General features: G+C 30.5%; 1 protein-coding gene across 1 annotated transcript; it reads left to right on the top strand.

Moving 5' to 3' along the window:
* Positions 1-901: 901 nt before the first annotated feature.
* On the top strand, positions 902-4315 carry LOC124913047 (putative wall-associated receptor kinase-like 16). Its single transcript, XM_047453671.1, has 3 exons — positions 902-1835; positions 1927-2100; positions 3099-4315. Exons 1-3 carry the CDS (start codon positions 902-904, stop codon positions 4313-4315), a joined length of 2325 nt encoding a protein of 774 aa, XP_047309627.1.
* Positions 4316-15393: the final 11078 nt, after the last annotated feature.

The raw sequence follows: 15393 nt of genomic DNA, 5'->3' as shown, positions 1-15393 counted from the left end.
AGTGTGGATAAAAACAGAATAAATGATGTTGATGATGTTTATAAGAAGAGGCATTTGAAATGTCAATGTTAAACTTTAATAAATAAATAAAAAATATTTTTAATATTAATATAGTCGATATCAGGTTTGAGTTTCGCACACTATCTATCCCGGCCCGATCCGTATCCGATTAGATACATTCTCTCATCTTTCATGCCCGATTTCGATCCTGACTTAAAATATTTGAACCCGACTATCGGGTACCTACCGTCATCAAACATACAAATATCTATTTTCAGAACGAATGGGACGTGCTTTAAAAGAGGCGATTTGTTATCGAGTCGTCTTATTAGGAATAACAAGAGCATTTCTGAATACCCAAAGTTTCATATCGAAAGCGAGTTTTCAAAAAACTGCGCGAATTTTAGCAAAAGATGTTCTTCGAGGTGGTATCAATGGGTTGAAAGGCTTGAAAGAAAATATTATTTTAGAAGGACTCATACCGTTTGTCTCGTCCATATGAGGCCAATGGGCGCATCACATATTTGCGCTTTGCCCTGTCGTATCCTATGTTTTATAATTTACACAATTTATACATAAAACTCTTGAACTACATAATTATATCTTTTTTTTACAAAGTTTATAATGAAATATGGAAATAATATCATCATAAATTATATCAAATTTATTAAGTTAACTAGTTAAATACAAACCACTTGAATTTCTTGTTACCAAAGGGCATGTGCCCCTCATAGGGAGAGGGTAATGATGAATTTTTTTAAAATATTTTTATCCTTTCTTTTGTGAGAGGGCAAAGGGACTAAGAGACGATCCCAACTGAAACCCTATAAATAGTAGATCTCTATATTATGAATGATAACTAAATCGAGAGCACACTCATATTTTTGAGTCTTTCAAAGAAATGAAAGCTCAATCCCTTATTCTCTCATCCTTTTTCCTTTCATTTCTATTCCAAATTCAATTTTGCGATTCGGCCACCAATAATAATGAAACCACCACCTCCTCCACCTCCTCCTTCATGGTGGCCAAACCCGGCTGCAAAACCACCTGCGGCAACCTCACCGTCCCTTACCCATTCGGCATCGGCCTAGATTCTGGCTGCTCAATAAGTCCCTGGTTCCGAGTTTACTGCAACCAAACATTCTCCCCTCCCAAACCCTTCATCGGCGAGGGTAACATCGAAATCCTCTCCATTTCAAAAACCAACATGCGGATTTCAAACCAAGTCGCCTCCAATTGCTATAACCAACTCGGTAACCAAACTCGGTTTGAATCGGCCTGGATGCGCTTATCCGACTCACCCTTCACCTTCTCCGATACACTTAACAAATTCACAGTCATCGGCTGCGACGATTTTGCCTTGATTGCGGGATTACTCGGTCGGAATTTCACAAGCGGATGCATTGCTCTATGTTCGAAAGCCAAAGAGGTTATCATTGGGGAGTGTACGGGAATAGGGTGCTGTCAGACTTCGATTCCTAAAGGGCTTAAGAGTTATTTAGCGTCGCTTAATTCATTGTCGAATCATTCGAAAGTCTGGTCGTTTGATCCGTGTAGCTATGCGTTTTTGGGGGAGGCGAGTAGATTTACGTTTAGGGGACAGTCGGATTTCTTGGATCCGGATGCTTTTATAAACAGGACGATTGAAACTGTGCCTGTAGTTCTGGATTGGGTTATTGGAAATCTGACTTGTGAACAAGCTGTTAAAAATAGTAATGGGTTTGCTTGTCTGAAAAATAGTTTTTGTATTGATTCTGATAGCGGCGCCGGAGGTTATCTGTGTAGTTGTAACGATGGTTTTGATGGGAATCCTTATCTTAGCCCTGGATGCCTAGGTTTGGTCTCTCTCTCTCTCTCTCTCTTTCGTTTTTGTTTATATTTGTTTATAGCAATGGAGGATTGAAAGTTGAATTGAAAAACATGCAGATATTAATGAGTGTTCCGGCGGGCGTAATCCATGCGACGATAATGCAGATTGTATAAACACACCGGGAAACTTTAGCTGCAGTTGTAAGAAAGGATACTCCGGCGACGGCAAAAGGGTCGGCCGTGGTTGCGTCGCCCATAATTCACAGTTCCCAGTTTTGGGTTTATCTCTTGGTAAAACTCATTTATACAAAGTAAATCCTAGGGCTAGATTCTAGAGTTGTTTTTTGATTTTCCCTTCTTTTTTTTTATTAAATCACTTTTATTTTAACTATAAAATCAATTGTTTTATCCTTTAAAATATTAAAATATTTTTATATATTATTATTCAATTTAAATTTTAAATTAAGTTTTTTAGTTATTATCCTTAATTAGAAGAAAACCTAAGAACACCAAAAGCTGGTTTCTTGTTCTTAAGATTTGTTGGAATTTTACCAAATGTTTTAGAATTTTTTTTTATCATAAAATTATGATTTTTTAAAAATAAAAATAGACTATTTTTCATTAAATTAGAATCAATGAATACAAGTTAATAAGATTATAACTATAAAATCATTTAATTCATTAACTAAAATATTTACTCTATTTTTATTAAATTTTAAATATTAAAAAATATTTTAATAATTAAATTAATTAAAAACCCAAAACTCAAGACTAAAATCACATATTTCTTTTTATAAAAGAAGGTTTGATGGACAAAATTCCAAAAAACAATCTGATCAAGCTTATAATTAATTTTATTTTTCTTACATTATCTTGTCTTTTTATATAAAAAAATTAATAAAAAAAGTAAATTATTTGAGAAAGATAAATTATTAATAATTTAAGTTTTTATATTTAAAATAAAATAAAAATAAAAATATTTGAATATTTTAGTTAAATAATTAGATGAATCATCTACTTTTAATGATGGATTGTGATTTTGTCTATTAATTTGATTTATAAATCTAAAACTGGTTATATCAAACTAGCTCTTAATTAACTAATATTATCAGGAAATTTTAAAATATCTTATTTATTAATATATATATATATATTAATATTATTTATTATAACTGTTTACTCCAATTTGGATAGACAATTTTATCATCATTGATCATAATAAACATAATTCTAAAGTCAACTCAAACTCTTGCTTGAATTTGATTATTTTGTCCATTTTTTTAAAATAGGCCTGAGCTTTGGTTTCCTGTCCCTACTACTTGGGGTGGCTTTTATCTACTTCAGTCTCAAGAAAAGAACACTCATGAAACTAAAGGAAAAGTTTTTCCAACAAAATGGAGGATTTCTACTAAGGCAACAAATTTCCTCGGTAGAAGGAACCAACGAATCGGCCAAAATCTTCACCTCAGAGGAGCTCCAAAAGGCCACTAACAACTACGCAAATGATCGGATACTCGGTCGTGGTGGCTATGGCACAGTTTACAAGGGAATCATGCCTGATCATCGAGAGGTGGCAATTAAAAAGTCGAGGATAATGGATGCGAGCCAAATAGAGCAATTCATCAACGAGTTTGTGATTCTCACTCAGGTTAATCATCGTAACGTGGTCAAGTTATTAGGTTGTTGTTTGGAAACCGAAGTTCCCTTATTAGTTTATGAAGTTGTCTCGAATGGAACTCTTCACGAGCACATCCATAAATCCATGTCTTGGTTATCATGGGACAACCGTCTTAGAATCGCATCAGAGTCAGCTGGCGCTCTATCTTACTTGCACTCGGCTGCTAACATGCCTATCATCCATAGAGATGTTAAGTCCGCAAACATATTGTTAGACGAACACTATGTGGCCAAGATATCCGATTTTGGAGCCTCGAGGCTAATTGCACTAGACCAAACCCAAGTCACGACCTTGGTACAAGGCACTCTAGGGTACCTTGACCCCGAGTACTTTCACACAAGTCAACTAACTGAGAAGAGCGACGTTTACAGTTTTGGAGTGGTCTTGGCAGAACTTCTCACGGGGAAGAAGCCGTTATCTGCGGATAGGCCACAAGAGGAGAGATGCCTATCGTCACTTTTCCTCTTAGCAATGAAAGATAATAAATTGTTTCAAGTCTTGGAGCCTCGAGTTGTGCGAGAGGGGACACTAGAACAACTCCAACTTGTTGCGACGCTTGTGAAGAAGTGCCTTAGCATGAATGGGGAGGATAGGCCGACCATGAAAGAAGTGGCGATGGAACTCGAAGGGTTGAAGAGGTACACAAAGCACCCTTGGGCTCAAACGCCAAACCAAGAAGAGGGTGTGAGATTGATGGGGGACGAATCATCGGATTTGTACATTGTGGAGATGAGTGCTTATTTGAGCAACGAAGGGAGTTCTCATGAACCTTTAAGTAGTAACGTTATGGATAGTCAAATGATGCATTCCATGAATATCCCTCGTTGATTTTGTTTTTATATATGTATATGTGTGCATGTGTAATATTGGTGTTTATTTCAATTGTAATTTGTCTTTCTTTCTCATAATAAGTTATGTTATAGTTTACTTGTGGAGTTTCAGTTCTTTTATTATTTAAATATAATAATGTAGTGAAGGTGGTTCTAACAATCTTAATGACCTTTATATATTCAGTCTAAGAATCTCCTATCTTTGAGGAATTAGTTGGGTTATTGCATAATTCCCTTTGGATGTCTTTATTCACTACACCTTACAAAAAAAATCATGAAATTTTAATTTGGTCCTTTTTGAGGCACTTTGTTCTTATCTATGCAATTCCCTAGGATTATTATATAAACTTTTATATTTATTTTTAATTCCTGCTCTATTTCTTATAGGATTCCTAAATTAAATTGAGTTTTTTCAAGCAATACCGAACATAATCGACTTATTTCATAAAGATTTATATCTAATGAAAAAAATAACCAGCTTATTTTTAAAGGATATTTGAATTGGAATGAAATTAACAAGTATTCATCTACTATTTTGTGAGTAGAGGCTTAATACAATGATTCAAGTCCTTATTCCCTCTCATACCATAGCGAAAACCCCCGAAGGTGGATATCTCAAGTTCTGGGTTCAAGCCTGTTAGACTGTAAATTCTGTGCATAGTTAAGTATGTTTACGGGTTATATGTGTTTACGAGTTATGTGCTTAACCCCTTTGTGACCACATTTTTACTCCACCAAGGTAGCTCAGTGTTAATAGTCGGTTCAAGAGACAATGTCACGGGTTTAATTTTATCTAGGAGTGCTTTGTGGGGTGTCATTATAGTCACTACAACAAAACATACTTTCAACCACCCTTACATGCCAACGCATATTAAGTGTAGTTAAAAGTTAAAAGAAAAAAATACTTTTGCCAACATTTATATATATACAACCACTTTTAATTTTTTTTTTTATATAAACTTTTTAAAACCTTATAATTTATTTATTCTAAATTTTAATATTTTAATATTTTATTTTTAAATTTATAAATATTTTATTTCACTATTTTAATTTTATAAATTAAATTTGACTTAAAATTTTAATATTATTAAAATTTAATTATTATTTTTTATATAACATAATTTTTAAACTTTTTATATCATTATTAAAAAAAATAACATTTGTCTTTTAATTAATTATTATTTAAATTTAATTTAATAAAAAATAATATAAACTAAAAATAAATTAATTAAACATTATATTATATTTAAAAACAAATATTAAAGTTATATATTTTTCTAAATTAAAAATCTTCCTTTCTCTTTCCCTGTAGATAGAACAGCCAAGCCCAAGTCCAAACCTAATTAATTTTTTTTAGAATATATCAATTCATTTTCTAACCTAATCACTGACTTTCCCAATCTCTCTGTTTTAGGTATTTTCTTTCTCCTATCTCTAGAGCAGATCATCATCATCATGATATATTCATGAAACCATATCAATTCCTGATATGTCTTCCTCGTGGAGCTACTTCAAATTGCTCCATTTATCTAACTAGGTAATCACTTACGACTCCTCCTTCTCCTGGACGTCGCAATCGCACAGAACGACAAGAACAAATGAAAGAAAATTGATAGGATCGGCTTTATCAATAGAGATTGGGGTCTGGCTAAGGATGAAGACTTATGAAAAACGGTTTGAAAGAAATCATGTTAGGGATTTAATTCGCTTTCTATTCTACGCAAACTTGTGTAAACACTTGAAACGGATTCAAGGCGGAATTGTTTACATGGGTTTGAAGCACAAGATGAAATATGAAAAGATGACAGAAATGAAGAACACAGCAGTTTGTTTATGGATGTTCGGAGAAACTCTCCTACGTCACCCCTTCTTCCAACCACCGGAAGGATTCACTATAATATGATTAGAATCAAATACAGTTTACACACACACTTAGCTCACTATTGAACAGAACACTTTCTGTTCAATTACAAGATGAAGAATATCACTCAGCTAAAGGTGTTTTGATTCTAGCTCTCTCTCTCAATTCACACACAGTACAATCAGAAAGAAACTTCACAGTTCAGTAAGCAAGATGATTGAGTAGTTTCTCTCTCTGCAAAATCAGATTGCTTGTTTGTTCGGCAGAATTCGTAAGGCAGATTGTCCGTTGTCCTTGAGATGTGTTAAATACTGGGCAGGAACTAACGATCGAATCTTAAAGAATAATACGTGGCACTCTTCCATTGGAAAGCCTCCATTGTACACAACAGGTTCTGAGCACAAGGATCGTTGTCGTACATCACTGGTAGTGCGCCGAATATTCCATTAGGGATGTACCTGCAAAACAAGTAATTTGAGGAAATTCTCTTACGTGGCATTCATTGATTGGATTCATATAGCTTCTGTACTAATCTTCACTAGAAAGTGGAGCAGAAGTAGGGTACAGCTATAGCACGTGGGTAGGTGAAATGCTAGATTCAAGCGTACTACTTAAACTGAGCATTAGACGTATTTCAGTTAGACGAATTGTGAAAATCAGTCTAATGAAATAAGTCATCTCCTTCTAATAGAAAAACGTCTATTAGACCGCCTGGTCTAATAGAATTAGACTCGCGTCTAATTACAATAACCATTAGACTACACGTCTAACTCTACTGAGTTAGACTGCACGTCTAATTCCGGTTCTACCTCAGACTTGTCTGAAGGTGTTAAACGCACCTCTAACTTTCACTAATTAGACTACCCGTCTAATTATCCAATAACCATTAGACTGCACGTCTAACTCCATTGAGTTAGACTACATGTCTAATTCCGGTTCTACCTTAGACTTGTCTGAAGGAGTTAGACGCACGTCTAACTTTCACTAATTAGACTACCCGTCTAATTATCCAATAACCATTAGACTGCACGTCTAACTCCACTGAGTTAGACTGCACGTCTAATTCCGGTTCTATCTCAGACTTGTCTGAAGGAGTTAGACGCACGTCTAACTTTCACTAATTAGACTACACGTCTAATTATCCAATAACCATTAGACTGCACGTCTAACTCCACTGAGTTAGACTGCACGTCTAATTCTGGTTCTCCCTTAGGCTTGTCTGAAGGAGTTAGACGCACGTCTAACTTTCACATTCTATTAGACTGCACGTCTAACTCCGATGAGTTAGACTGTACATCTAATTCCGAATATCAATTAGACTACCCGTCTAATTATAAGCATATTAGACTTACGTCTAATTCCGTGTATTCATTAGACTTACGTCTAATTCTTTACATTCATTAGACTACACGTCTAACTCCGATGAGTTAGACTGTACGTCTAATTCTATTAGACTTACGTCTAATTCCAAGCATTCATTAGACTACACGTCTAACTCCAATGAGTTAGACTGTACGTCTAATTCTATGCATTAGACTTACGTCTAATTCCGGGTATTCATTAGACTACACGTCTAATTATACGTCTATTAGACTACACGTCTAACTCCGATAAGTTAGACTGTACGTCTAATTTTATGCAATTTAATGCAATGAAAGCCAAAATCGGTTTAATGACCCGCATTAGATCCAAGTCTTATGAAATATTGTTTCAATACACCTGTATCAAAACTCATAAGTTATTTCATTATCAAAATCTCAATGGTTAAATTATTTCAACACTTAGTCAAAATAATTTGACCCAACAAGAACGTTTCATCGAAGTTTGGACACAATAATATTCCACCGATAGGTAATCATCACTTTTTTTATCTTCTTCTAATGCTTTGAGAGTACACGATCGGAGAAAATCGATTTGAAGAAATCTCGTCAATATGTATCGATCTTTCACTTTTGTTTATTTTCTTCTAATTGTTTAACTTTTGTTTATATTCTTTTAATTGTTTCATGATCCACGTTTGATCGATAGTGATTTCTTCTAATTGTATTTGTTTTATGAAATCCATAGCTGCTCAATTGTCCTACATGGGTCATTGCTTATAGAATATTGTTTGCAGCTTCGTGATTGAAACAAAATTTTAAATATCTTGATTGTTTCTGTCATAAGGGAGACTTTTTGCACAGAAGGTAAGCGGGTAGGTGATAACTCTTGCTCTCTTTTCTTGAAAACTCAATTTTTTTATTTATGTTCAAAAGAAAAACATAGAACAGACCAAGTCATTTATGGCTGGCTCAGAAACTGAGAATATATTGTTCTTAAACTAATACTCAGTTCGACCCAATTCATTAACATGTGTTTTTTGCTGCTGAGTGTTCTTTGCATGGACACTAAAGATGTAAGATTAGTTAAAAAGAAAAAAAGTGATACATTTGAAATGAGTTATCTATCATGGTCGAAGAATGAAGAGTCCCACCACCACCCCAACATAGAAACTTATAGTCATTATTGATTGATTTTTTCTTCATCATCCACAGGGAAATATACCACTTATAACTATAAGTGGACTTCATCATGCACCGTTTCATGTTATTATACAGTGCAGTTACACAATTGGAGTTACAAAACTAAGTGTATTTTAACTATAAACAAAAACTAACCAAAATTGTATTATATTGTAAAAGGAATTAACTTATATAAATTGTTTTTTATCTTCAAGATCCGTAGTTGGAAAATTTGGGAATCGGAGACTACATCCCTTCCCCTGACTTTGATTTTTCCACCAGTAGGATTATTATTATTATTAATATAGGAATTTTGATTAAACGTTTAAAATTTACATTTTTTTCTCTTTGCGGGTATGTGTAGATCTTTCACGACTCAAGCTTACCTACGAGACATCATTTGTTCGAGCTCACACTAATTTCTGCAGTCGGAGTCCATTCTTCTTCTATATTGTAAGACATATTTATTATATCTCTTATTGGTTTGGCTGGTCCATTGATAACAATATGCTGCAGGGATGCTTCTTTCAACAATTTTTCAAATCAGTTACTAAGTCTAACTATTTAACGTTGCGAAATGGTTTCATAAGTGTAAGAGTTTCTTCTATAGATTGAAATTCATTGAGAGAGGATGGTGATGATCTTCATTTGTTCTACTGGTGCATGTTCATATGGGTCTACGAAGTAAATTTTACTTTCAAAAGTATATTCAAACATCATTGGAGGATGATTTCAAAACAGTTGTAGGAGTAAGGTTATTATCTAAACAAATATGATTTTTTTAGATTAAAAATACGTATTTTGCTAAAAATTGTATTGTTTTTAATATTAACAGACATGTCTTGTGGGCGTCATTTGTGATCTTCTTGCTCCTGAATATTATTGGTGAGACATTATTCTGGGAATAGCTATGACTTTTCTTTCCAACATGAATTATGAACTCATAAAAATCTTCTTTTAGGATGACATATATTGTTTTTGGGATCATTGATTCATGTAGTGGTAAGGATTAAGGAATCTCTTTTTATGAACTTGTCTTGTTTATGAATTTAGATGTAATTTGTGGACTATACTATAATTTTCAGATAATCTTGGTGGTTGGAACAGAGCTTCAAGTTATTATGATAAAAATGGCTTTGGAAATCACCCAAAGACATTGCAGACGGAAAAGAGAAATTTTGAGTTAGCCATGGAGGTTGACAATTCAAATACACAAGCTAGATACTTTTTTTTATCAAAGTTACATTTTAAATATCATACACCTGGGGGCATGTGTAGCTGTGTAAGTGATAACAAGCTCTAAACCTTGTACGTTTTTTCCTTTGTTTGTTTTGTCGGCTTACTTCTTCCTTGATGTTTTTTATATTTTAAGGGATAACAATTGCATTCCCCTTTTTAGTTGATTATTAACTCCTCTTCTAGTAAATTGTTTCTTTTGACATGGTTATATCAAATAACTGGGTAGTTTGTCTACTTTAGACAGAGGGGTTACTTTATTGGTTGAAGTTGCAGCATGGATGATCCAGATGCACAATATGAACTAGGTTGTAATCTTAGAGTTGATGTAATTTTTTTATTCCTTTTTATTTTTAATTTTTCTAAAGATCATAAATATGTCCTTATGAAAGTTCTCTTTGTGTTGGAACAGAATAAATATGTTCAGTTGGGTCATCAAGCATTCTATTTGGAGAAGGCTGTTGATAAGGTACATTTTTTTTTGCTGCAAAGGTATGGGTTTATTATTTTGTTTGGAGAAGTCATACAAAATTTTTCATATAAAGTTTTCTATAGAATCAATATGACAAGGAATATCTTATATGTTTATTATTTTATTTGTTTTTTATACTAAGACCACGGTTTGACAATTTTATACTTTTATGTTTGAGCTATAATATTATAAAAGGAAAATGAATCCTCTATATTTGGTTTTTTCTTTTGACAGTATTGATGAATGGCTGTATTATTGTTGTTGGAACTTATTCTAAGTTTTATTTTTGGATTTAATTCATTCCAAGTTTGTCTTGTCTATCTTTGTTTGATTGTTGATTGATTGAATATTTCTATTTAACATATATGATATCTGCTAGAGATAATTATCTATAGAAATATTTGTTAGTGATAAATATGTGCACCAAACATCCTTATTAATCATGATTATCAAATAAATTCGACAATTAATATTGTCGATCTTTATATAATTAATAATATTATATATTAGTGGCTTTAAGTAGATTCACTAAGGTATTCTATTTTAAATAGTTTATACCTTATGTCTCATGATCTTTATTGGTTATTTCAAGTCTTTATTTTGCATATGAATTGTCTTATAGAATTTGAAAACATCTTTAAACTAGATATTTGTATTTCCAAGGCTATTATTTTGCCAATTCTACATTGGAAATACTCTTTTTTTTGTCTAGATTTATATAGATAAACTATTGATGACACTTTTTCGGATTGAAATTATAAAAAGTTGGGTTATTTGGGGAACAGACTTAACATTTATTAGTATTTTGATTGATAAATTAATTGATGAGAGAATAGGTAAATATTTTTGGATTATTTAAAGATTATTCAAATGACACAAATCGATTAGTCATTGTTAAACTGAAAAACTTATTTATGTTTATGTCTTAATCTAGATACAAAGCTAGATATAAAATGTATTCTTAAATTGGGTTATATAGAATTTTAGGTCATGCATATCACTCATTTAGGAATGAGGGCATGTGAAACATAATCCAATGTAAGATTCATATTTGGTTGAAATGATGTTTTTAAATCGGTATATTGACCTTCAAGAATTCTCAATGTTTATTCTTGAAATTTTGTAATGAACAATTTTAATATCTAGATTCCAATAATTGAAGATCAATTCATTTCCCTTTTAGCGATTTAATTGTGAAGAATGAATGATTCATGTGTCATATGCTCGTCTTCATCTTAGATGTCAATTGCATGAAAAAGCAATCAGGTTTGGTTTTTCAAATTTTGTGTCGATTTAATTTACATCAATAAACCATTTTTCTTTATTAATCTTAAAAATAATCTCTTTCACATAATTGCAGCTTTGGTCCAAGAAAAAGCTGATGTCCAAGAAGAAGATTAAATGGATGAAACCTATTCATTTCCAATTCTCTATTGCTGTTTTGTTTGAATTATATTTGATGTTGTGAGAATTTATGTTAATTTTTTTATTATTAAAAATGTCACTAATGATTATGTAATTATTTTTAAATGTCCTTTTCAATGAATAATTAAAATTAAAAATGAAAATTCGAATTAAATTGTTAAAATAAATTAAAAATTAAAAATATTTTTAAAATTATAGACTTTTGGTGACGCTTAAATTGATGTTACCGACGCTTAAATAAGCGTCGTTATAACAAGCGCCCACCCTGCTTATGGCGACGCAAGAATAAGTGTCGGTGATCTTTTTTACGACGCTTTTAAGGGTTAGCAGAAGTCTTTTTAAGCGTTGTCGTAGATCTATTTTGTTGTAGTATTAGAATATATGTGAGAATAAATGAATACTTGAGTCGGATTGTGGATTGACCTGTCCATAAACTTAAAACGATTATGTATGTTTCGAACTTGCAATCTAACAAAAGAAATACAACCCTTTAACCAAGTGTGATTGGGATGTGGTTTGCCGATGGATAATAGACCGGTAACAATTGAAAGTGGTTAAAAATATATATCAAATATTTGAATGACCAAAGTGTGAGGTCACAATATTAAATACTAAAATATATTAATTAAATATTTGATAGACTAAAGTGAAAGATTAATGTTACGAGATGAGAGATTCATTGGAAAAAATATGTGATGAGATATGTGAGAAGATGAGTTGTTTTACTGAAGTGAATAAAATGTGAAATGAGATTGTTCTATTTTTTATTTTAATATATTATTTATAAGAGAAATGATTAGGTGAGGGAATTTGGTGAGGGAATTTGGTGAGGGAATGACGTGCCATAATCTTATTCGCTGAAAAAATCAAATAATTTATCTCTTTTCTCTCTTTCCTCCCACTTTTACATTTTCCAACCAATGAAGGTGATGCCACGTCATTCCCTCACCAAATTCCCTTACTAAATTCCCTCACTCTATCACTCCTCTATATAGAAGAGTGATAGAGTGAGGGAATTTAATGAGGGAATTTGGTGAGGGAATGACGTGGCAATACCTTCATTGGTTGGAAAATGTAAAAGTAAGAGGAAAGAGAGAAAAGAAAGAAATTATTTGATTTTTTCAGAGAATAAAATTATGCCACGTCATTCCCTCACCAAATTCCCTCACCTAATCATTTCTCTTTTCAAAATGTGTAATAAAACTCTAATATATATATGAATACATTTATGAAAAATTAAAATAATATTAATATTTAAATATAATGATGTATAGGGTAAAATTGAATGTTTTAAAACAAGTTGATTAAATTAAGAAGTCTAGTCTAATCTTTCTACAAATCCTGACTTGACCTAAGGCGTGAACATAAGTTTTCGAATCATTTGTCTCATATTGAGCCAAATTTTAAGAGTTTTATTATTATTATTATTATTATTATTATTATTATAATAATAATCAAAATTATTATAAAAATAGTTCATGATTTTATTTATATTTGATATAAAATATATGATTGAAATAAATAAAAAAATATTAAATAATTAATTAAAAAAACTTTTTTTTTAAATAATTTAGATTAAAATTGCCAAAATATTTGTTGTCTCTATATTTGAGAAGTGAAGAAAAACAAAGTTAAATATAAGATAGTTAGTTTACAATAAAAGGTATGTTTGATTTTGGATTTATTTTAAATAATTTTTTTTTTCTTGTAACTTGTTTTATATATAAATCCAGCCTGTCAAAAAAATTAAAAATTTAGCTAACAAATTATTTTCTTGTAAAAATTTGTCTTATTATAATATTATATATCTATGTCTATTTTTTTGGGTGGTGTTATTCAATTTGACATTCTTACAGATGGCCTGACATAATAAATGAATTTATTCGGTTAGGTGTAAAGTTAGTTGGAATTTATTATGAAATTTCAATAAATAATTAAAAACATAAATATCCTACCTTTTTATTAATATATTTTTAAAAAATTCAATAAAAAATCTCAAATAAACAACCTAAAAAACAAGAAAAATAATTTAGGCAAAGAAAATATAACCAAAAAAAAAAAAAAAAAAAGGACAGCCAACTTAACTGTCTGCCATGTATGCAGGAGGAGAAAAAAAAAATAATATCTAAAAAATAATGATTCTTTTAATAAAATTGTTATGTTCAAGACTTTTTATGAATTATTTTTAACATAACAAGGCTATTTTCCTCAACATGGTTATGTTCGAGACTTTTTTATAGATTTTTTTTTAACATAACAATGTCATTTTTTTGAACATGGTCATTTTCCGAACATGACTACGTTCGTTACTTTTTTATAGACTTTTTTCAACATAACAAAACCATTTTCACAAACATGGCCTTGTTTCATGTTCAAGACTTTTTTATAGACTTTTTTCAACCTAACAAACTTATTTTTCCAAACATGCAAATTTTTCCGAACTCATATATAGATTTTTTTCAACATAAAAATGTCATTTTCCTGAATATAACAATTTTGTTAATTTATTATTAATTTTTGTTTATTTAAAATGATATTTTTTTTTATTATTTATCTCTCCTTCCTAATTGCACATAAGTGAAGGCAATGTCATATTCATGTCCATGCTTTATTTACTAACGTGAAAAAAAAGAAGCAAATATCGCATCAAGAGTGTAGTGGTAGGTGGAACTATTTCATGTTCTGCTCATGTTTCAAATAATTTTTTTTCAAACTATCACGTTTTCATTGGTTTTTCAAACTACTCACCTTCTCTTTTTAAAATATTAATTAACCCTTTAATTAACCAATTTCTCTCACTTAACTATTAATTACATAATTTCTCTATCTAAACTATTAATCTCTCAATTAACTAATTAAAATATATTATATAAATATTAAAATAAAATAACATATATTTTATTTTTATATAAATTTATAAATATAATATATATAATTAAAACTAAACCTACTAAATTAAATAATTTAAATAAATATTATAAACTAAAATAAAATATTATACACTAAAATAAAATACATTAAAATAGTATTAAATTGACAAATTACTACAAAAGTTAATATAATTTATTTAACTCTACAAGTCATTACAAAGATAATATCAAAGTTGTCAAAAAAAAATTTGAATTATAAAGATGAAATATGCATTTTATTTTAATAATAAAATGTTTATGTAATATATTTTATGTTAGTGTATAATATTTTATTTTAATTTATAATTTTTATTTAAATTATTATTTTAATATGTTTAATTTTAATTATATTAATAAAAAAAATGTGTGTTATTTTATTTTAATAATTATATAATATATTATAATTAATTAATTAATTAATAGAAAGATTAATTAATAATTTAAAGAGATAAAGATAATTAATAGTTAAGAGAAAGATGAGGTAATTAAAGGATTAATTAATATTTTAGAGAGAGTGGGTAGTTATGAAAAAAAATAGAAAGGTGGGTAGTTTGAAAAAAATATTTTGAAAGATGGATAGAACAAAAAAAAAAAATGGTTCTTTGTAGGTGGCCCTTTGATTTAATTTTTTTAGCATGCCTGCCTATCCTTGATGGATTCAGATCTCTCTTT

The sequence above is a fragment of the Impatiens glandulifera genome, chromosome 8 (genome assembly GCF_907164915.1).
Source record: "Impatiens glandulifera chromosome 8, dImpGla2.1, whole genome shotgun sequence".
NCBI lineage: Eukaryota > Viridiplantae > Streptophyta > Magnoliopsida > Ericales > Balsaminaceae > Impatiens > Impatiens glandulifera.
Note: the sequence above shows the minus strand (reverse complement) of the source record. Positions and strands in the feature narration are given on the sequence as shown.